At 38.8% G+C, this 22,523-nt stretch overlaps 1 protein-coding gene across 6 annotated transcripts in view; it reads left to right on the top strand.

Annotated features, from left to right (window-relative positions):
- PLEKHB2 (pleckstrin homology domain containing B2) overlaps positions 1–20,502 on the top strand; it is a 53,970-nt gene extending 33,468 nt beyond the window's left edge. For 4 of the 6 annotated variants that reach the window (XM_047722794.1, XM_047722799.1, XM_047722795.1 and 1 more), the window contains 2 exons: positions 14,046–14,154; positions 18,615–20,502. In XM_047722794.1, the coding sequence (XP_047578750.1) occupies positions 14,046–14,154; positions 18,615–18,751 (246 nt within the window). In that variant the 3' untranslated portion in view covers positions 18,752–20,502. The remainder of the gene's footprint in view (positions 1–14,045; positions 14,155–18,614) is intronic. The other 2 variants (XM_047722798.1, XM_047722797.1) reach the window with 1 other exon arrangement.
- The last annotated feature ends 2,021 nt before the right edge of the window (positions 20,503–22,523 follow it).

Genomic DNA, 22,523 nt, shown 5'->3' with positions numbered 1-22,523 from the left:
ATGTGATTTATTTATTTATTTATTTTTTTTGGGTATTTTTTCACATAGTACAGTGCCCTTGAGAGCCATCCAGATTGTTGCATGTGTACCCCATTAAGTATTGAGGGGCATTGTGCTCGCTTTGGCAGCACATACACTAAAAAAAGTATTGAGGGGCATTTATCTGTTGGGGTTGTTTCAGAGTTCTGTTACCAATAAACCCCCCATGAAGACTCATCATTTACAGGTTTTTATACAAACAGAAGGTTTTATTTCTCTGGAAAAAAGTGCTCCAAAGGGGAATTGCTTGATCTGTTGTATGGTAAATATATGGTTAGTTTTTTAGAAAGCTAGCAAACTACTTTCCAGAATGACTCTACCATTTAACTGACGAGTAATCCAGTTTCTCTGCATCCTTCCCAGCGTTAAGTGTTGTCATTGTTTTTTTAAAATTTTAGCCATTCTAATAGGTATATAGTGATATTTCATTCTGATCTTAATTTGTGTTTCCCTAATAGTAATGTTGCCATTTTTTATGTTCTTTTTTGCCATCATATATCCTGTTCAGTAAAATGTCACCTCATGTCTTTTGCTTGCTCAGTAGCATGTAGACGTCTTAACAGTGCCTTTCACAGTTTTAATTTTCATGCAGTCCAATTGCTCAATTTTTATGGTTCATGGTTTTGTTGTCATGTTTGATGCTTTACCAGACCAGGTTTCCTAAGGTTTTCTCATATGCTATTTTCTGAAAGTTTTATAGTCCCAGGATTTGCACTTAAGTGTTTTCCATTGTGAGTTGATTTTTTAGGTTAAGTTAAGGTTAGGTTAAGTTAAGATTCATTTTTTTAATATGGATGTCTGATTATTGCACTATAATTTGTTGAAAAGACTTGTAGTCCTTCCTGGAATTGCTTTTGTATCTCTGTTAAAAATCAGAAATTTGTGTTTGTCTGTTTCTCAGTTCTTTGTTCAGTCCCATTGATCTATGTGTTTTTCTTCCTCTGACACCACACAGACTTGATTACTGTAGCTGTATAAAAAGTCTTGAGATTGGATAAACTGATCCTCCACTTTATTCTTCCTTTTCAGAATTCCCTTAACTGTTCTGGTTACATTCCTTTCCATATGAAGTGTCTAAATCTATAGCAAAGTCTTAATAGATTTTGATAGAAATTGTTTTGAACTTAGGTATCCAGTTTATTGGGGGAGAATTGACATCTTTATTATGTTGAATTTTCCAATCAATGAATGCATGAAATCTCCAGTGAAACAGTCTGAGCCAGAAGATTTCTTTTTGGGATATTTTAAATTACAAATTCTAATTTCTTAATAGTTGTGGGACTAAATACTTAATAGTGTTCTCTATTTCATATTGAGTGGGTTGTTGTAATTTGTACTTTTTGAGGAATTGGTCCTTTTCATTAAATTTTCTAATTTATGTGTGCAACTCTGTTGTTTATATTTTCTTGGTGGATTAAGTCTATTATAATGTAATGTCCCTTTTTGTTTCTGGTAATTTTGCCTGATGTCTGTTCTGTCTGATATTGATATAGCCACTTCTGTTACTTTTTACTGTTTGTATGGTATCTCTTCCCATCTTTTTTTTTTCAAGTTACAGATATCATTATATTTGAAGTGAGTTTCTCATAGGCAGCATATAATTAGGTCATTTCTACCTATATATCTGACAAACCTCTATCTTGTAATTAGTATATTTAGACCATTTACATTTAATGTAATTTTTGATATGTTAGGGTTAAATATGTCATTTTGTTTTTTGTTTTCCTTTGGTTATTTTTTTTAAATTTCTCTATGTTCTTTTTCTTAAGCTTTTTGTGAGTTATTTGAACATGTTTTAAAATTGCATTTTTTAAAAAGATTTATTTATTTTAGAGAGGGGAAGAGAGTGTGTGAGTGGGGGAGGGGCAGAGGGAGAGAAGGAATCCAAAGCAGATGCTACAGAGAGCAGAGCTGATGTGGGGCTTGATTGCATGACCCTGACATCATGACCTGAGCCCAAACCAAGAATTGGATGCTTACTTAACCAACTGAGCAACCCATGTGCCTCAAAAATTGTGTTTTGATTTATCTATAATGTTTCTTGATTGTCTCTCTTTGTAATTTTTTTAGTTGTTGCTTTAGTTATTGTGTTATTCATAAATGTATTTTTCAAAGTTAAGTGTTCACATTTCCTTTATATATGAGGACCACATTAGGTGGTATTAGAAATTTTGCTTCAGCTGTCAGAGTTGTTAGAAATGTCAAGATGTGAAGATGTACTTCTGTTCTGACTATATTTTCTTATCTCTTGATATTTCAAGATTCCTTTTTTTAATTGTTTACTTTTTGTTTAGTGAACTTCCTTTTGCCTTTCCTTAGGATAGATTAACTGGCAACAAATTCTTAGTTTTCCTTCATCTGAGAATGTCTTGATTTCTTCTCATTTCTGAAGGATATTTTCACTAGTATAGAATTCTGAGTTGGTATGTCTTTGAACATTTGACAAGTGTGTGGTGTTTCCTTTGGCCTTCAGTGTTTCTGAGGACACATCTCTGTCATTTAAAATTTTTTCCCCCCATGTACATAGTACATTGTTTATTTCTAGCTTCTTTCTTTGTCCTTAGATTTTTTTTTTTTAAAGATTTTATTTATTTGAGAGAATGAGAGAGAGCATGAGAGAGGGGTGAGGATCAGAGGGAGAAGCAGACTCCCTGCTGAGCAGGTAGCTGGATGTGGGACTCGATCCAGGGACTCCGGGATAATGACCTGGGCTGAAGGCAGTTGCTTAACCTACTGAGCCACCCAGGCACCTATCTTTGTCCTTAGTTTTGAGAAGTTTGATTATAATGTGTTTTGGTATGGATTTTGTGGGGGGTGGGGTATTTTGTTTGGTTCAGTTTATTGAATATGTAGATTTATGGTTCTTGCTAAATTTGGGAAAATTTAGGCCATCATTTCTGGAATGTTTTTTTAGTCCTACCCCCTCTCTCTTTTGAAACTGATGACATGGATGTTAGATCCCATATGTCTCAGATTCTTTCATTTTCTTTTCATCAATCTATTTTCTCTCCAATTTATACTCCTGCTTACTGATTCTTTTTCTCTGTCATCTCTATTGTGTTGTTAAGCTCATTCATTGTATTTTTTAATATAATTTTTTCTAAAATTTTTATTTTTTAAATCTTGAAAATACATGAATATGTGTATAAATCTTTATGTTGTTTTTCCTGAGATTTTCTGTTTCTGTGGAGACTTTTTTTTTTAAAGATTTTATTTATTTGACAGAGACACAGTGAGAGAGGGAACACAGGCAGGGGGGAAGGGCAGAGGGAGAAGCAGGCTCCCGGATGTTCAGGGAGCCTGATGTGTGGCTCGATCACAGGACCCTGGGATCATGACCTGAGCCAAAGGCAACCGCTTAACAGCTGAGCCACACAGATGCCCCTGTGGAGACTTTTTAAAAATGTATTTCAGACATGTTCATAATTGCTTCTTGAAATATTTTTATGATAGCTGCTTTAAAAATCTTTCTGGAGGGGCGCCTGGGTAGCTCGGTCACCACCTTGTCAGGAGGGTTGGGAATTTAGGCCCTCCTCCAGGTCTCTGCTGACACCAGCCTATGTGGGAATTGGAAGGGTCCTCTCTACTGCTCCCCACTAGCTTCCACTGTGATGAGTACTTGCTTGGTCTCATCCCATGGGTCTGGGAGGAGCATCTGGTTTGTGCTGGACAGAAGTGGGAGTTCTGGCTCTCCATCTGGCAGGGATGAAATTCTTAGCTCCCTACTTGGCCTTCTCTGACACAACTTGGGACGGGGCATATGGGGGGTGGTGCCTAATTACAGCCTGCCAAACATGGAGGTTTACTCTCTATACTTGGCCTTGCTGGTGGGAGTTGGGGTGGGGCCACAGTTACTTCTGCAGTGTTGGACTGGAGTAGAGCAGTTACTGACTAAAAATGGTCTTTCTTGCCAGATTGCCCCTTTCCTCCCAAGGTTTTTTGGGTAGAGAGAGCAAGCTTTTTTGGGGGACCTTTTTGTTTGTATTTATTGGTTCCTTTCTTTCCTTTAGCTAGTTGAGGATATAGGAGGCAAACAGGAAACCCAGGGAGCTCACCATCTGGCCTTCTTAGGGTTCTGAGGTCCCTAGCCGGTCTGCTACCCTCTTGCCATCTTTCAGAGTCCCCTTATGTTTGTTTTAGATATTATGTTCAGGGTTTTCAGTTGTACTTAGGAAGAATAGGGAAAATCTACATCTTTGCTATCTTCCAGAAGCTTAACTCCCATGTCCTGCTTTTATAAGATGACAGGTTTAAACTATGCAGCTATTTGTTTGACAGCAGCATCCTGTTCTCCCTTGTGCCATATAGTACTTATCACATGACAACAGTAATGGTAGTTGTCTGTAAGCATATCTGTCTTCTCCTGCCGCCCTACCGACCCCCCAACCTGTGAGCTCGTAAACAAGGCTGGGCCTTTTGTCTCCAGATTTCCCAGAATATACTAGTCATTCACTTAATCAGTGAAGGTGGGTCCGTTGCCTATTTCTCGCAATGCTCATTCATAGACCTGCCAGTCACCTGCTGAGGTCTCAAATGTTAGGGTTTTCCCACCCACAAAATTCCTAGTTCTTCATTTTCTTCCTGGAATTGCTATGGGGGCTTCTGCTGCTAGAATGGCTTCCTTACCTCTCTCAGCCTTCACAGAATTGAAGTGAGTTAGGGCCTTACTTGGGATTAGGCTTTGGCTTAAGGGGATGTTGGACTGGTTTGATTTTTCTATCTAGACTACTCAGATTTTCTCTGCATTAGCTATATGGCTGTTTTGCTTTTTTATCATTTGTATGTTCACTGGAGTAGCACTTTTAAAGATTGGGGGGGTGGGGGCAGAGGCAGAGGGAGAGAGAATCTCAAGCAAACTCTGCACCAAGCATGGAGCCCAATGTAGGGCTCTATCTCATGATCCTGAGATCATGACCCGATAAAAGAGTTGGGTGCCTAACAACTGAGCCATCCAGGCACCCCACAAGTAGCACTTTTCATTTCCTTCAAGAACTTTTCCTCTGCATTCACAACTTGACTAACTGCGTGGTACAAGAGGCTCAGTTTTTGGCCTGTCTTGGTTTTCTACATGCCTTCTTCACTAAGCTTAATCATTTCTAGGTTTTGATTTAGAGAGAGAGACATGCGACTCTTCTTTCACTTGACCACTTAGAGACCATTGTATGTTTTTTTTTTTTTTTAAGATTTTAGTATTTATTTATTTGACAAAGAGAACAAACAAGCAGGGGAGCAGCAGGGGAAGAGGGAGAAATAGGCTTCCTGCTTAGCAGGGAACCTGATGCAGGGCTTTGGTCCCAGGACCCTGGGATCATGAACTGTGTCAAAGATGGATGCTTAGCTGAGTCAGCCCAGTGTAGGGTTATTAATTGGCCTTATTTCAATATTGTTGTGTCTCAGGAAATAGGAAGGCCTGAGAAGGAGAGAGAACTAGTAGTTGGTGGAGCAGTCAGAACGTACAAGATTTATTAATTAAGTTTTCCCGTTTTATGGGTATGGTTTGTGGCACCCCAAAATAATAGTAACATCAAAGATCACTGATGACAGATTACTGTAACAAATATAATAATAATGGAAAAGTTTGAAATTTTGTGAGAATTTACAAAATGTGACACAGAGACATGAAGTTAGCAAATGCTGTTGGAAAAATGGTGCTGGTAGACTTGCTCAATGTAGGGTTGCCACAAATCTGTCAATGTGTAAAAACACAGTATCTGCAAAGTGCAGTAAAGCAAAGCACAGTAAAATGAAGTATGACTGTATATCATTTTGAGTCAGGGTTTTCATTTTCTTCTGATAAATACCCGAAAGTGGAATTGTTGGGTCGTATGATAGTTCTATTTTTAATTATTTGAGGAATCTCCATAATGTTGGTGATAGTGGCTGCACTAATTTAGATTTCTGCCAGCAGTGTACAGGGTTCCATTTTTTCCATATTCTCACCACCACTTGTTACTTTTTTTAAAAAAATTTATTAATTTATTTATTTTCTATAAACATATATTTTTATCCCCAGGGGTGCAGGTCTGTGAATCGCCAGGTTTCCACACTTCACAGCACTCACCATAGCACAAACCCTCCCCAATGTCCATAACCCCACCCCCCTTCTCCCAACACCCACCCCCCAGCAACCCTCAGTTTGTTTTGTGAGATGAAGAGTCACTTATGGTTTGTCTCCCTCCCAATCCCATCTTGTTTCATTTATTCTTCTCCTACCCCCTTAACCCCCCCATGTTGCATCTCCACTTCCTTATATCAAGGAAATTATATGATAGTTGTCTTTCTCTGATTAACTTATTTTGCTAAGCATGATACCCTCTAGTTCCATCCACGTCGTCGCAAATGGCAAGATTTCATTTCTTTTGATGGCTGCATAGTATTCCATTGTGTATATATACCACATCTTGTTTATCCATTCATCTGTTGATGGACATCTAGGTTCTTTCCATAGTTTGGCTATTGTAGACATTGCTGCTATAAACATTTGGGTGCACGTGTCCCTTCGGATCACTACGTTTGTATCTACCAGCAGTACAATTGCTGGGTCATAGAGTAGTTCTATTTTCAACATTTTGAGGAACCTCCATGCTGTTTTCCAGAGTGGTTGCACCAGCTTGCATTCCCACCAACAGTGTAGGAGGGTTCCCCTTTCTCCACATCCTCGCCACCATTTGTCATTTCCTGACTTGTTAATTTTAGCCATTCTGACTGGTGTGAGGTGGTATCTCATTGTGGTTTTGATTTGTATTTTCCTGATGCTGAGTAATATGGAGCACTTTTTCATGTGTCTGTTGGCCATCTGGATGTCTTCTTTGCAGAAATGTCTGTTCCTGTCTTCTGCCCATTTCTTGATTGGATTATTTGTTCTTTGGGTGTTGAGTTTGCTAAGTTCTTTATAGATTTTGGAGACTAGCCCTTTGTCTGATATGTTGTTTGCAAATACCGTCTCCCATTCTGTCAGTTGTCTTCTGGTTTTATTGACTGTTTCCTTTGCTGTGCAAAAGCTTTTGATCTTGATGAAATCCCAATAGTTCATTTTTGACCTTGCTTCTGTTATCTTTGGCGATGATCCTAGGAAGAAGTTGCTGCGTCTGAGGTCAAAGAGGTAGCTGACTGTGTTCTCCTCAAGGATTTTGATGGATTCCTTTCTCACATTGAGGTCCTTCATCCATTTTGAGTCGATTTTCGTGTGTGGTGTAAGAAAATGGTCCAATTTCATTTTTCTGCATGTGGCTGTCCAATTTTCCCAACACCATTTATCGAAGAGGCTGTCTTTTTTCCATTGGACATTCTTTCCTGCTTTGTCGAAGATGAGTTGACCATAGAGTTGAGGGTCTATTTCTGGGCTCTCTATTCTGTTCCATTGATCTATGTGTCTGTTTTTGTGCCAGTACCATGCTGTCTTGATGATGACAGCTTTGTAATAGAGGTTGAAGTTGGAATTGTGATGCCACCAACTTTGGCTTTCTTTTTCAATATTCCTTTGGCTATTCGAGGTCTTTTCTGGTTCCATATAAATTTTAGGATTATTTGTTCCATTTCTTTGAAAAAAATGGATGGTACTTTGATAGGAATTGCATTAAATGTGTAGATTGCTCGAGGTAGCATAGACATTTTCACAATATTTATTCTTCCAATCCAGGAGCATGGAACATTTTTCCATTTCTTTGTGTCTTCCTCATTTCTTTCATGAGTACTTTATAGTTTTCTGTGTATAGATTCTTAGTCTCTTTGGTTAGGTTTATTCCTAGGTATCTTATAGTTTTGGGTGCAATTGTAAATGGGATTGACTCCTTAATTTCTCTTTCTTCTGTCTTGTTGTTGGTGTAGAGAAATGCAACTGATTTCTGTGCATTGATTTTATATCCTGACACTTTACTGAATTCCTGTACAAGTTCTAGCAGTTTTGGAGTGGAGTCTTTTGCGTTTTCCACATATAGTATGATATCATCTGCGAAGAGTGATAGTTTGACTTCTTCTTTGCCGATTTGGATGCCTTTAATTTCCTTTTGTTGTCTGATTGCTGAGGCTAGGACTTCTAGTACTATGTTGAATAGCAGTGGTGATAATGGACATCCCTGCCGTGTTTCTGACCTTAGCGGAAAAGGTTTCAGTTTTTCTCCATTGAGAATGATATTTGCGATGGGTTTTTCATAGATGGCTTTGATGATATTGAGGTATGTGCCCTCTATCCCTACACTTTGAAGAGTTTTGATCAGGAAGGGATGCTGTACTTTGTCAAATGCTTTTCAGCATCTATGGAGAATATCATATGGTTCTTGTTCTTTCTTTTATTAATGTGTTGTATCACATTGATTGATTTGCGGATGTTGAACCAACCTTGCAGCCCTGGAATAAATCCCACTTGGTCGTGGTGAATAATCCTTTTAATGTACTGTTGAATCCTATTGGCTAGTATTTTGGTGAGAATTTTCGCATCTGTGTTCATCAAGGATATTGGTCTGTAGTTCTCTTTTTTGATGGTATCCTTGTCTGGTTTGGGGATCAAGGTTATGCTTGCCTCATAAAATGAGTTAGGAAGTTTTCCTTCCATTTCTATTTTTTGGAACAGTTTTAGGAGAATAGAATTAGTTCTTCTTTAAATGTTTGGTAGAATTCCCCCGGGAAGCCATCTGGCCCTGGGCTTTTGTTTGTTTGGAGGTTTTTGATGACTGTTTCAATCTCCTTACTGGTTATGGGTCTGTTCAGGTTTTCTATTTCTTCCTGGTTCAGTTGTGGTAGTTTATATGTCTCTAGGAATGCATCCATTTCTTCCAGATTGTCAAATTTGTTGGCGTAGAGTTGATCATAGTATGTTCTTATAATTGTCTGTATTTCTTTGGTGTTAGTTGTGATCTCTCCTCTTTCATTCATGATTTTATTTATTTGGGTCCTTTCTCTTTTCTTTTTGATAAGTCTGGCCAGGGGTTTATCAGTCTTATTAATTCTTTCAAAGAACCAGCTCCTAGTTTCGTTGATTTGTTCTATTGTTTTTTTGGTTTCTATTTCACTGATTTCTGCTCTGATCTTTATGATTTCTCTTCTCCTGCTGGGTTTAGGCTTTTGTCGTTGTTCTTTCTCCAGCTCCTTTAGGTGTAGGGTTAGGTTGTGTACCTGAGACCTTTCTTGTTTCTTCAGAAAGGCTTGTACTGCTATATATTTTCCTCTCAGAACTGCCTTTTTTGTGTCCCACAGATTTTGAACCATTGTGTTTTCATTATCATTTGTTTCCATAAATTTTTTCAATTCTTCTTTAATTTCCTGGTTGACCCATTCATTCTTTAGAAGGATGCTGTTTAGTCTCCTTGTATTTGGGTTCTTTTCAAATTTCCTCTTGTGATTGAGTTCTAGCTTCAGAGCATTGTGGTCTGAAAATATTCAGGGAATGATCCCAATCTTTTGATACCGGTTGAGACCTGATTTAGGACTGAGAATGTGATCTATTCTGGAGAATGTTCCATGTGCACTAGAGAAGAATGTGTATTCTGTTGCTTTGGGATGAAATGTTCTGAATACATGTGTGATGTCCATCTGGTCCAGTGTGTCATTCAAGGCCTTTATTTCCTTGTTGATCTTTTGCTTGGATGATCTGTCCATTTCAGTGAGGGGAGTGTTAAAGTCCCCTACTATTATTGTATTATTGTTGATGTGTTCCTTTGATTTTGTTATTAATTGGTTTATATAGTTGGCTGCTCCCACGTTAGGGGCATAGATATTTAAAATTGTTAGATCTTCTTGTTGGACAGACCCTTTGAGTATGATATAGTGTCCTTCTTCATCTCTTATATCTTTGGCTTAAAATCTAATTGATCTGATATAAGGATTGCCACTCCTGCTTTCTTCTGATGTTCATTAGCATGGTAAATTGTTTTCCACCCTCTTACTTTAAATCTGGAGGTGTATTCGGGTTTAAAATGAGTTTCTTGTAGGCACCATATAGATGGGTTTTGTTTTTTTATCCTTTCTGATACCCTGTGTCTTTTGATTGGGGCATTTAGCCCATTAACATTCAGGGTAAGTATTGAGAGATATGAATTTAGTGCCATTGTATTGCCTGTAAGGTGACTGTTATTGTATATTGTCTCTGTTCCTTTCTGATCTACTACTTTTAGGGTCTCTCTTTGCTTAGAGGACCCCTTTCAATATTTCCTGTAGAGCTGGTTTGGTGTTTGCAAATTCTTTCAGTTTTTGTTTGTCTTGGAAGCTTTTCATCTCTCCTTCTATTTTCAATGATAGTCTAGCTGGATATAGTATTCTTGGCTGCATGTTTTTCTCGTTTAGTACTCTGAATATATCATGCCAGCTCTTTCTGGCCTGCCAGACCTCTGTGGATAAGTCTGCTGCCAATCTAATATTTTTACCATTGTACATTACAGACTTCTTTTCCCGGGCTGCTTTCAGAATTTTCTCTTTGTCACTAAGACTTGTAAAGTTTACTATTAGGTGACGGGGTGTGGACCTATTCTTATTGATTTTGAGGGGAGTTCTCTGCACCTCCTGGATTTTGATGCTTGTTCCCTTTGCCTTATTGGGGAAATTCTCTCCAATAATTTTCTCCAATATACCTTCTGCTCCCCTCTCTCTTTCTTCTTCTTCTGGAATCACAATTATTCTCATGTTGTTTCATCTTATGGTGTCACTTATCTCTCAAATTCTGCCCTCGTGGTCCAGTAGCTGTTTGTCCCTCTTTTGCTCAGCTTCTTTATTCTCTGTCATTTGGTCTTCTGTATCACTAAATCTTTCTTCTGCCTCATTTATCCTAGCAGTAAGAGCCTCCATTTTTGATTGCACCTCATTAATAGCTTTTTTGATTTCAACTTGGTTAGATTTTAGTTCTTTTATTTCTCCAGAAAGGGCTTTTATATCTCCTGAGAGGGTTTCTCTAATATCTTCCATGCCTTTTTCAAGCCTGGCTAGAACCTTGAGAATCGACATTGTGAACTCTAGATCTGACATATTACCAATGTCTGTATTAATTAGGTCCCTAGCCTTTGGTACTGCCTCTTGTTCTTTTTTTTTGTGGTGAATTTTTCCGCCTTGTCATTTTGTCCAGATAAGAGTATATGAAGGAGCAAGTAAAATACTAAAAGGGTGGCAAAGACCCCACGAAAATATGCTTTAAGCAAATCAGAAGAGATCACAAATCATGAGGGGGGGAGTAAGGGGATAAAAGAGGTTCAGAAAGAAAAAAAAAAGAAAAAAAAGAAACAATTTAAAAAAGAAAATGAATAATGAAAAAATATAAAAAAGAAAAGAATACATATACATATATATATGATAAACTACTTAAAAACGTTAAAAAATAAAAGGGTAAAAGTTAAAAAAAAATTTAGCAGAAGAAGAGAGAAAAAAAATTGAAAAAGAAAAAAAAAAAAAGGAACTGTAAGACTAAAGAATCATGGGGAGAAGAAAGCCATGAGTTCTGTGCTTTGCTTTCTCCTCCTCTCGAATTCCGCTGTTCTCCTTGGTATTGAAACTGCATTCCTTGGTAGGTGAACTTGTTCCTGGCTGGATTTCATGTTGATCTTCTGGGGGAGGGGCCTGTTGTAGTGATTCTCAAGTGTCTTTGCCCCAGGCAGAATTGCACCGCCCTTACCAGGGGCTGTGCTCGGGTTTGCTTTTGGGAGCTTTTGTTCCCTGAGCACTTTCCGTAGAGTTCTGGAGGACGGGAATGAAAATGGTGGCCTCCCAGTCTCTGGCCCGGAGGAGCCGAGAGCTCGGGGCCCCACTCCTCAGTGCGCCCTCAGAGAATAGTGCCCAATTACTCCGGTCTTCCTGGCCTCTGGCCACGCTCCGAGCTCACCGAGCCTGCGACCGGTTCAAGGTAACCCCGAGCTGAGAGCTCACTTCTCGGCTCTGTTTCTAGCCGGCTTCCCCGTTCTAATACCTGCAAGCTCTCCGACACTCAGCCTCCCCAGATTGTTCTGTGACCCTGTGGGACCCGAGGCCACACTGACCCCTTGTGGGCTTCATCCCAGTTTAGCCTCTGGAGTGATGTTTCTCAGCGGAACAGATTTTAAAAAGTCCTGATTTTGTGCTCCATTCCAACGCCGATTGCCGGGAGCTGGCCCCTCCCCCTGTGGTCTATCTTCCCGTCACTTTGGATTCACTTCTCCGCCAGTCCTACCTTTTAGAACGTGGTTGATTTTCTGTTTCTAGAATTGCTGTTCTTCTCTTCGATCTCCCCTTGGATTTGTAGGTGTTTGCAATCTTTAGATAAGCTATCTAGCTGATCTCCTGCTACCTGAAGTAGTCTCAGCCTGCTACTTCTCCACCATCTTGACTCTGTTTTTTTTTTTTTTGATGCTAGCTATTCTAACGAATGTAAGGTGATTCCTCATTGTGGTTTTGATTTGCATTTCCCTTATGATGAGTGATGTTAGCCATTCTTACATATGTCTATTGGCCATCTGTCTGTGGAAAATGTCCATTGAGATGAATTTCTTTTATATGTTTTGGGTATTAATCCCTTATCACATACGTGATTTGCAAATATTTTCTTCCATTTAGTAGGTTGCCTTTCTATTTCTTGACCATTTACTTTGCTGTGAAGAAAGTTTTTATTTTTTATTTATTATGTATTTATTTATTTTGGGGGGCACAGAGGGAGAGGGAGAGAGAGAATCTTAAGCAGGCTCCACACCCTGTGCAGAGCCTGACACGGGGCTTAATCTCATGACCCTGAGAATCATGACCTGAGCCAAAATCAAGAGTTGGGCATTTAACTGAATAAGCCACCCAGGCGCCCCCAGAAACTTTTTAGTTTATTACAGTCCCAGTTGTTTATTTTTGTTTTGGTGTCAAATCCAAAATATTGCTGAGACCTATGTTAGGTGGCTTACTATGTTTTTCTACTAGAGTTTTTTGGTTTCAGGTCTTATGTTCAAGTCTTTTAATCCATTTGAGTTGATTTTGTGTATGATATAAGATAGTGGTTCAGTTTCAGTCTGTACATGTGGCTGTCCAGTTTTTCAAACACCATTTATTGAAGAGACTGTCCTTTCCCCATAGCGTATTCATGTTTCATTTGTCATAAATTAGTTGACCATATATGTGTGGGTTTGTTTCTGGGCTCTCTTTTCTGTTCCATTGATCTCTGTGTTTTTATGCCAATAGTATACTGTTTTGGTTACTGTAGCTTTGTCCTATAGTTTGAAATTGGGGCATGTGATGCCTCCTGCTTTGTTGTTTTTTCCCTTAGGATTGCTCTGGCTGTTGGGGTCTTTGTGGTTCCATACAAACTGTAGAATTGTTCATTCTGTTTCTGGGGGTAAAATACCATTGGAATTCTGATATGGATTGCATTGAACCTGTAGATTATTTTGGATAGTATGGCTATTTTAACTGTTCTTACAGTCCATGAGCACAGAATATTTTTCATTTATTTGTGTTTCCTTCAGTTTTTTGTTTTTTTTTTCCCTTCCCTTCAGTGTCTCATGACTCAGTGTATAGGTCTTTCTCTTGGGTTAAATTTATTGCTAGGTTTTTTGTTTCTGATGTATTTGTAAATGGGATAGTTTTCTTAATTTGTCATTCTGATAGTTATTAGTGTGTGGGAACACAAAAGATTAGTATATGTTGATTTTGTATCCTGTAACTTTACTGAATTCCTTTTTTTAGTTCTAACAGTTTTTTTTGGTAATTTTCTTTAGAGTTTTCTAGGTATAATATCATATCATCTGCAAATAGTGACAGTTTTACTCTTCCTTCTTAATTACTATTACTATTACTTCTCAATTTATTTGCCTTTCATTTCTTTTTCTGGCCAGGACTTTGATTATCATGTTGAATAAAAGTAATAAGAGCGGTTAACTTATTGTCTTGTTCCTTATCTTAGAGGAAAGCTTTTAACTTTTCACTGTTGAATATGATGTTGGCTGTGGGCTTGTCATATATGGCCTTTATTAAGTTGAGGTACATTCCCTCTCCACCCACTTTGCTGAGAATTTTTATTATAAATTGATGCTGAATTTCAAAAGTATGTTTCTGATGGGCCTATTTCTTTTCAACAGGCATATGGCTATGGTCCATACAGTGGTGCATACCCTCCAGGAACTCAAGTTGTCTATGCTGCGAATGGGCAGGCTTATGCTGTACCCTATCAGTATCCATATGCAGGTAACTAATGCCTACCTTTTACTTCTTACATCTCTATTTAGTGGGTAGATGAGTCCTGAAGGATTTCTGTTTCTCAGTTTAAGGATAAGTGAGCTATGTTTCTGGTATAGATCTGCTACTGTGTTTAAAAAAAAAGCATTATGTATTTTTATACTACCTCAGAAAGTTAGAATATGCTTTTTAAAAACTTCACTATTAGATCTAGTTTTGTTCCCAAGGAGAGAATTTGTAGTTACTGGTATTCACTTGTATTAAAGAGCAACCAAACTAAGAGGCCAGTTTTAAGTGATAACTTCTCTTATTTTTCTCTTCTGGTTACATCCTTTAAAAATTAACACTAGTCAGGTGATATTCCCTTTTTGCAGGTGAAGTAAAGGCCTGGAAGGTACTTATATTTATTCTGGGCTTTTGATGCACGTTTTCCATTTTTCACCTTTCACCAAGAAAGACTGTAGATATGAGTAACTAATCTGTGTAGGTAGTATCAAGTCCTGTGTGCAGTTTTGACAGTGGGAGGTCTAAGGTAGAGGTGTTGGAGAATGCTGGCCGTGAGGCTGGAGCCTCCAGTCAGGTGAGGGGGCAGAGAGCCATGTGACTGATGTAATGAAGAGCAAGTGTCACCCAGATGCTGGGAGAGCAAGGGAAGTCTGGAAGGGGCAGGTTGCAGTAGACATGGCATGTCAGATCAACATATAAGATAATGAGCTGGTAAATAGCCTAGAACAAGAGCCCAGAGCTCAGAGAGATACAGGAAATCTGAGGGTGTTGTGAGCAAACCTAGTTCTATGTCTTAACACAGAAGCAGTGGAAGGAGAATCTGTTATCAGAAAGGTAAGTAAGTGGTTACTGATGCTAATGCCACAGAGATTCCCAGGAGTCACCAGCCCCATGTCAAAGTGTCCTTTTACTTGTTGGTGGTTACTTTGGTTTCTCGTATTTTAGCACCTAATATGAGAGTTTCTCTGGTCATCTGTTTCTGAAGTCTGATGCAGTTCACTCAGCTAGCATCAAGTATGAGGGATTCTTCTTGCTTGACTTTTTCATGTCAAATTGAAAACGAATAAAATGCTGATGCTAAAAAGTGAAGTATTTGTTGGTCCTGTGATCTTAGCACAACTGTTTTTTGAATTACCTTCACCATATAAAATGAATTTTTCATCTTTGCAGTCTTACATTACTTTTTGCATTTTTTTCTCATTTTAAAATTCTATATATTTTGTCTAGAATGCTGCATAATGTCCATAAGTATTTTAATGACTGCATATTATCATATTGGGTGATACATTATTTGAATCTTCTAGTATTGACTGTTTACTTTCTTTTTTTTCCTGTTTGCAATTGTAGATACTACTTTCAACATCTGATGATTTTCTTTTTCATTCCTGTTAAATCTGTTTTAGAATATATTTATATTTATATTTATATTTAGAATGTATTTATATTTAGAATATATTAAGCTCATATGTCAGAGGGCATAGACATTTATATTTCTTTTGATACCATATTTATAAGAGTTCTCAAACATGCAAAAGTAGGGACAGTAGTTTAATGAGCTGTCATTTGCCCATTACCAGCTTCAGTTACCACATCATGCCTAACTTTGTTTCACCTCCATCTCCTTTCCTCATCTCTGGATTGTTTTGAGGGAAATTCGGACTTTACATCATTTCATCTGAAGTATGACAATAAATCTTGATACAGTTACCGAGTTGATTCTCAGAACAGTTTGCCAGTTTCCAATACCACTAGGAGTTCATGAAACACTGGTTTCTCCGTTGTCCTGAAAGAGTTCCTATAGTTGTTAGCTCTGAAAGTTTTGATAGCGTTCTTAGGTCTAAAGTGAACTGTCAAGTTGCTTTAGTTTACTTTTCTCTGATGATTGGTGAAGATAAACATGGTATAATTGTTTATAAATTTAATTTCTTTGCCCATTTACCTTGGAGTTGGTGCTGGGTTTTTAAGCCCTAGCCTAACCAAGTCATGAAAGCCAGCCTCTTTCTTACTCAGTTGCAGACTTCCAGACTGGGGTAATCTCAGCTGTTTCTTACTGTTCAGAAGAGCTGAAGTTTTGTGGAAGTATTTGAGAAGGGAATTTATATAAATCAGATTCTATCTTTGCTGTTCATTTGCTTCATAGGAAAAGAAAGAGCACTCTCATGTGGGCATCCTCAAGATATTTGCTGCAAAGGGCAGAGTTAAGTAGGTCGTCATTCAGCATTGGCATTGTGACCAGCTAGCAGGTGTGCTTGCTCTGGAGGGGCCGAGTTGGTTTGTGGTCATCCCATAGTAGCATTGTGCTGATAACAAGACAAGAGCTCCTCAGCTCTTCTAGATACCTCAGTCCTTTGCCATCTTCATGACATACTGCCTTCCATTGTTCATAGTCATCATCCTCATCATGTGTAGAGCAGGTTAAAGGCCTTCTCTCCCCCCCTCCCTGACCCCCCCCCCTTTTTTTTTTAAGATTTTGCTTTTAATCTCCACACCCAACATGGGACTCGAAGTTAAGACCCCAAGACCAAGAGTCACATGCTCTACTGACTGAACCAGTCAGGTACCCCAAGATTTTCTCTGTAATATGATTGGAGCTAGTGGTCAGTCAGCCAATTTAAAAAGTGCAAAGGGTGCTGTGTACACACTGTAAATGTTCTGTTGTAATTTACCCACATTAGTGGACAGTTGTTCAGCTGTCTTTTGATGTAGGCTCTAGGTCTTTGCTTTGAGTTGGCTCCTTTGACTGGAGTTTTCTGTCTTACAAAGATTGTACTCATGACACGTTATTGCACCGCACTTTCCCTTGGCAAGTACAAATGACAAGTTCAGATTTTGTGATTCTTCTATAATTTACTCAGTTCCTTGCTTTGTAAATGTTACCTGCCTTTATTTAGTTTTCCCTAAAGTATCTACTTTAGTTATGTGGGGAAACAATATCTGCCTGTTTCACATTCACATTTTGACCATTTATGTAAATCTTAGTTAAGTTAGGTAATTACAATAACTACAACTTAGAAATGTCCCCACTGACTTGGATTAGGAGTTCCCTCCTTGGAGCAGAGGTGAGCAGAAGCTATAGGAGAGGGCTCTCCTGGTCATGTGATATGGGTGTCTCTTGGTATGACCTAATGAGGGTAATGCAGATTTAGATGGTCGAAGGGATCTTTTAATTGTCAGCTTCCTAGTTTCTACTATCCTACATTTCATAGTTATAGTTCCCTAATTGAAGACTTTTAACTACAAGGCTGTGAAAGGAAATATTATGGTTCACCAATTTTGAGATTTAAACATTGTGTAAAAGACTATTGACTTCCAGTGCTGTTACCTATTCTTGATCAGCCCTAGGTTTATGGTCTCATTCTGCTACGCTGTGGCTTTGGGTTTTTTTCTCTCCTATCTTTCTCCATCTCTTTGAGGCATTAGTGGTTATGAGTGCACATTTGTAGCTCAAGTGCCTGGGTTTGTGAGCCCGTACTGCCTTTAAGCCCTGTATGCCTCACTTTTGCCCATTGGTAAAATGAGGATAATAATAAACTCAATTCACAAGGTTGTTGTGAGGATTAAGTGAGTCAGTGCATGTAAATGCTTGTAGTACTGTAAATGTTTAGAGTGATAAGCCTATATTCTGCTGTTGGTTTTCATCTCCATGTATACATTACTGTTGGATTAGTGTCTAGCTCCCCTAGGGCTGAATTGTTAAGGAAACAGCGGGTCAGGGAGGAAAGTTAATGTTATTTATATTTGAGTAATTTTAAAGCTAATTAGCTGTTAGACAATATAGTTGTGAAGTACAGAAGATGTTCTCTTTGTTCGGTGATACATTTCCAGTTGTAAATTTTAATCACGCAAATTAAATACTAAATGTGTTTCAAGTTTGCTTTTTAAAAGTTTTCCCTCTAATATAAGTATTTTCCCCCGTAAGGACATGATTAAAAATGAAGAATGAATTATATTAGCAGATTTAAGGTTTAATTTAAAAATGGTTTGCATGAATATCAAGAAACTCATTAGTTTCAAATGGGTTTTACATTTTTAACTTTAGGTGCAGATTCTTGGCTCTCACCTTGTCTGTAGGCTCTGTGTATCTCCCATGCTGTTCCCCCATCTACCTGTCATACTAATGAGCATGATGTGGGAGGTAGAAGTGGACATTGGAACCTAGAACTTAGAGCTTCATTAGGATCCTGCTATTTGCAGTGGTTGGGGCTTTGGACCTTGGAAAGTTGAGCATCTTAATTTCCTTTTAGTGTAGTCTTAGAAACTGTCATCTGAGCCTTTGGTGAAGGAGAGCTGGGGAGTACCCACTCAGCCACCCTACACATCTCCAGAGGAAGACAGCACCGTAAGGGAAGGATGCACATGCAGGGAGATGTGGCCTTTACCATTTTCAGATCACGCTGTCTTTTTGAAGGAATGTTAGATTTAAACTGCTCCTCACAATGTCTACTTTTTTACTTCCTTTTTAGGACTTTATGGACAACAGCCTACCAACCAAGTCATCATTCGGGAGCGGTATCGAGATAGCGACAGTGATCTGGCACTGGGCATGCTGGCTGGAGCTGCCACGGGCATGGCCTTAGGGTCTCTGTTCTGGGTCTTCTAGAATCCTTCAGATCTGGATGTGCCTAGCTTCTGATGCCCTGTGTTCAATACTATAATTTGCAGGGTGTTTCTGTTGGTGATAAATGTTTTTAATAATAGTTTGAATAGTTCTTTTGAAACTGGTGACATCATATAACTAATCCATCTACTGTAGAGAAGACTTCTGACTTCTGTTTAGCTAAAACGTGGACTCTGGCTTACTGGCTCATTCCAGAAATTTCTTTGTAGAACTCTCAGAATACTTTATTTGAACATACTTGTTTTGAAAGGCTTTTTCTTTTCAGTTAGGTGTAATGCTTAAGGACAATTTACTTTAGTGTTATGTTAATAGTCTGATGGTGTATGAGTGAGTTATGTGGCAAGGAGAACTGCAGCTTCTTTCTGTTTAACCTCAAACTTTCAAGCCTCAGATCAGAACTGGCTGCATGTAACTTCAGGAGTTGTGGGCTGGTAAGTTCTCAGGAACTTCGCTGAGGCAGTGGGGTTGGTATTTCCATGATATGGGTCCAGTTACTGCTCAGGATGATGGGGGAAGGGCAGCCCTCCCTCTCCCCTTCCCCCCTTTAAAATGATTCTTCCTCATTTTATTCTTTGTTTTCTTGGTAGCAATACTTGGAAAATATCCCACATTAGGAATTGACTTGAGCCTTAAAGTTTTAGGGCTTTATCCTTTAAAACTTGAAGAAGGCAAAATAGTTACAAGTATGTGGAGGTAGGTTTGTTATTCAGAGACATTATGATTTTAGTGTCTGTTCTGAGTATTTTTATTGCCACCTCAGCCTACTTATAGCTAATTTTTCTACCTGTTAAGAAAGTGCTATTAAAAGAATGGTGAGGAAAATGGAATGAGAGCCATAGTTACAGTGTTACTGTGTCAGGCCTCCAGAGATTACACTGTGCAGAGGATGCTCTTTTCTGTCCTTCTAAAGGCTGTTAAAGAGCAGGTGTCCTGTTTTGTGCAGGACTGGGGCATTGTGGCTGTCCCCCAAGCACTGGGGTGCATGGAGCCCTTGTGGTAGCATAGTGAGGGCTCTTGGGACCTTGGCTGTGGGGAAGACTCAGGTTATAGATGGCAAATGAGGCCTAAGGACTTGAAGTCAAGATATTCCTCAACCTGACCAGGTTGCAAGCTTTGTTTTTATTCCTGACTCAGAGAAGCTTAAACATTTAATTTTGAGTCCCAGCTATGTGTAAAGCTCACAAAACCCAAAATCCTGCCCTTCTGTTATTTATGTAAATTTTTAAAGCACCTAATTAGTGCAGTTTTCTGTCCTGCATGCTTTAAAAAATGTACTTCTACTAAGGCAGTTTAGCACAGTAATAGTCCCTGTCCTTGCACTCCATGTAGCCATGCTTCCACAGAATATGCTCCTAGTAACACAAAATATTTTTATTTTCTATGGCCAGTTACATACATAGCTCATTTGTTTTATTGGTCAACTGATTCTATCTCTGAGCAGACTTAAATAGATTTCCATTTGAAGCCATCTGCCAAGCGACCTTTCCTGGACAGTTGTGGTGAACCTACTGCCACTGTAGAGTCTGTATCTAGCTGAAAGGAGGTACACTTGACTGTCACCTCTTTGGATATTTGGGATGGTGGAAAATTGCCAGATGATGTGTGACAACGCTGGTTTTGATGGTTAAAAATGTTGCTTTTATTATTTTACATCCTATATAGTAAGAATGGCTTTGTTGAGATTGTAGTCATTACTAGAGCTGGATGCTTTACTAATAAAATATTAAACAGTTTTTAATGTTGCATTGGGGTATTAATTTTGAACATGGAGTTACTGGAAACACAGACTACTGAGTTATATCACTGAAATGCCCAGGAAGCAGAGTCCCCCCACTGACAGAAAGGGAGGTGTGAATTGAAGCTTGGGCACATGTTGTGCACCCTGTTGGCCAGCCCGATTGGGTAGATATAGTTGAGCCTGGAGAAATTCACTGTTGGTGGTGACTTGATGCTGACATGAAATGCATAGTAGTTATAAAGATGGGCTGAGATACTTCATTTCCCTGGTCCAGCTTCTGAAGAGGTTTATTTTGTGATCACTTCAATTTAGGTAATCCTAAATCAACGAGTTAGATGAGGTAGAAGGAACTTGTTCAGGTGTTAGTAAGCATTTCACTTTCATTATGTACTTCTATATAACGGACCCGAAAGAAGTTGGCCACTGACATTGCACATTTGCTAGTCTGATTGTTCTTTTAATTCCTGGAGTGTACTTCAGGTCTTAGTAAAGAGAAGGGAGAAACCAGTGGCTGTGTTTCAGATGATCATCCTGAAACAGGCCTGGCCAGGCCCCAAGACCTGGATCATAAGGAGATGTTCTATGGTTGAGATGAATGGCCCAAGTTTATTTTCTACCTCAGTTATGATCCTGTTTCATTTTTCTTTCTCCTTCCCAAGTTTATATAGACATAGGCATGGAATGCAGTTCCATTATTCCCCCCAGAACTGATCTATTTTCTGACTGCTTCCCTGTCTTTCGTAGTCTCTTGTGTCCACAGAACCTGTTTTTCCCTATATATGCACATTTTATGTTTATAAGTGAAAATGTTAGTTCATTAAATGATTAACTGTAAAGCATGTTTCATTGTGACTTCTTTTTTTAAAAAAAAAATTACTTAAACTAAAAAATAAAACCCAGCTTACCCCATTTCTCCCACCACCCGCTCCCGACTTCTGGCAACCACCAGTCCTTTTTTTTAGGTTATTTTACAGTAACACCCTGTTAGCTATTTCTGCTGCATCATGGGCAATAAGAATGGCACTTACTGAGAATTCCCTAAGTGCTGGGGAATGTGTTACCACATCAGAAAACAATGAGTCATTAAATTCTTACAGTGACTCTGTAAGGCAGCTATCATCCAGGATAGCCTGGATTCATCCTGGCTGATTTCATCCAGCATAGCCTGGATGAAACGGGCTCAGAAGTTAAATACTTTCCTCAGGAGCACACAGGTAGTAAGTGAAATGGGTTTGTATCTGATACTAAAGCACATTCTTTTTCTCTCTACCATGTGCATATAAATAAAGTGTAATTTCCACATGAAAATAGATGGCATGAAGAAGTAGAAAACTAATGGTATCATAATCCTCAACCAGATCTACTTGGCAGTGTGGGTTCAGTAAGTTCTCCAATATTTTGGGTGCATGATTTCGTGGTGTTTGTTGTTTTAAAAAAATCACATTTTCGGAGCGTCTGGGTGGCTCAGTGGGTTAAAACCTCTGCCTTCGGCTTGGGTCATGATCTCAGGGTCCTGGGATCGAGCCCCACATCGGGCTTTCTGCTCGGTAGGGAGCCTACTTCCTCCTCTGTCTCTCTCTGCCTGCCTGCATACCTGTGATCTCTGTCAAATAAATAAAAATCTTAAAAAAAAATAAAATTTAAAAAGAAATTTACATTTTCTTTAGATCCCGAATTTCCTTGGTTTCCTATGGGCTAGTTTTTCTGTTTACCTAGTGCAGACTTTGATTAAATGGTGATGTGTGGTTGCATGTTACAGTTTAAGATGAGGAGTCTCATACCAGAAGCCCTGGATCTCTTGGTTTCATCTCTTTAGAAAAGAATCATCCAGAATTTTGCCTAGAGACAATTTCTGGACGTGGAGGAGAATAGACACTCCATACACAGACTGTAGCCCTTCCCCTTTTCAGCCTGACTTTGTCACCATCTACTGCCAGGCTGACCCCTGCTGCCTCCAGCTCCTTTTAAAACCTTTTTTTTTTTTTTTTTTTAAATAGGCTATACATATGCATAGCT

The sequence above is a fragment of the Lutra lutra genome, chromosome 3 (genome assembly GCF_902655055.1).
Source record: "Lutra lutra chromosome 3, mLutLut1.2, whole genome shotgun sequence".
Lineage (NCBI taxonomy): Eukaryota > Metazoa > Chordata > Mammalia > Carnivora > Mustelidae > Lutra > Lutra lutra.
The sequence above is the reverse complement of the archived record's forward strand: the minus strand, read 5'-3'. Positions and strand labels throughout refer to the sequence as shown.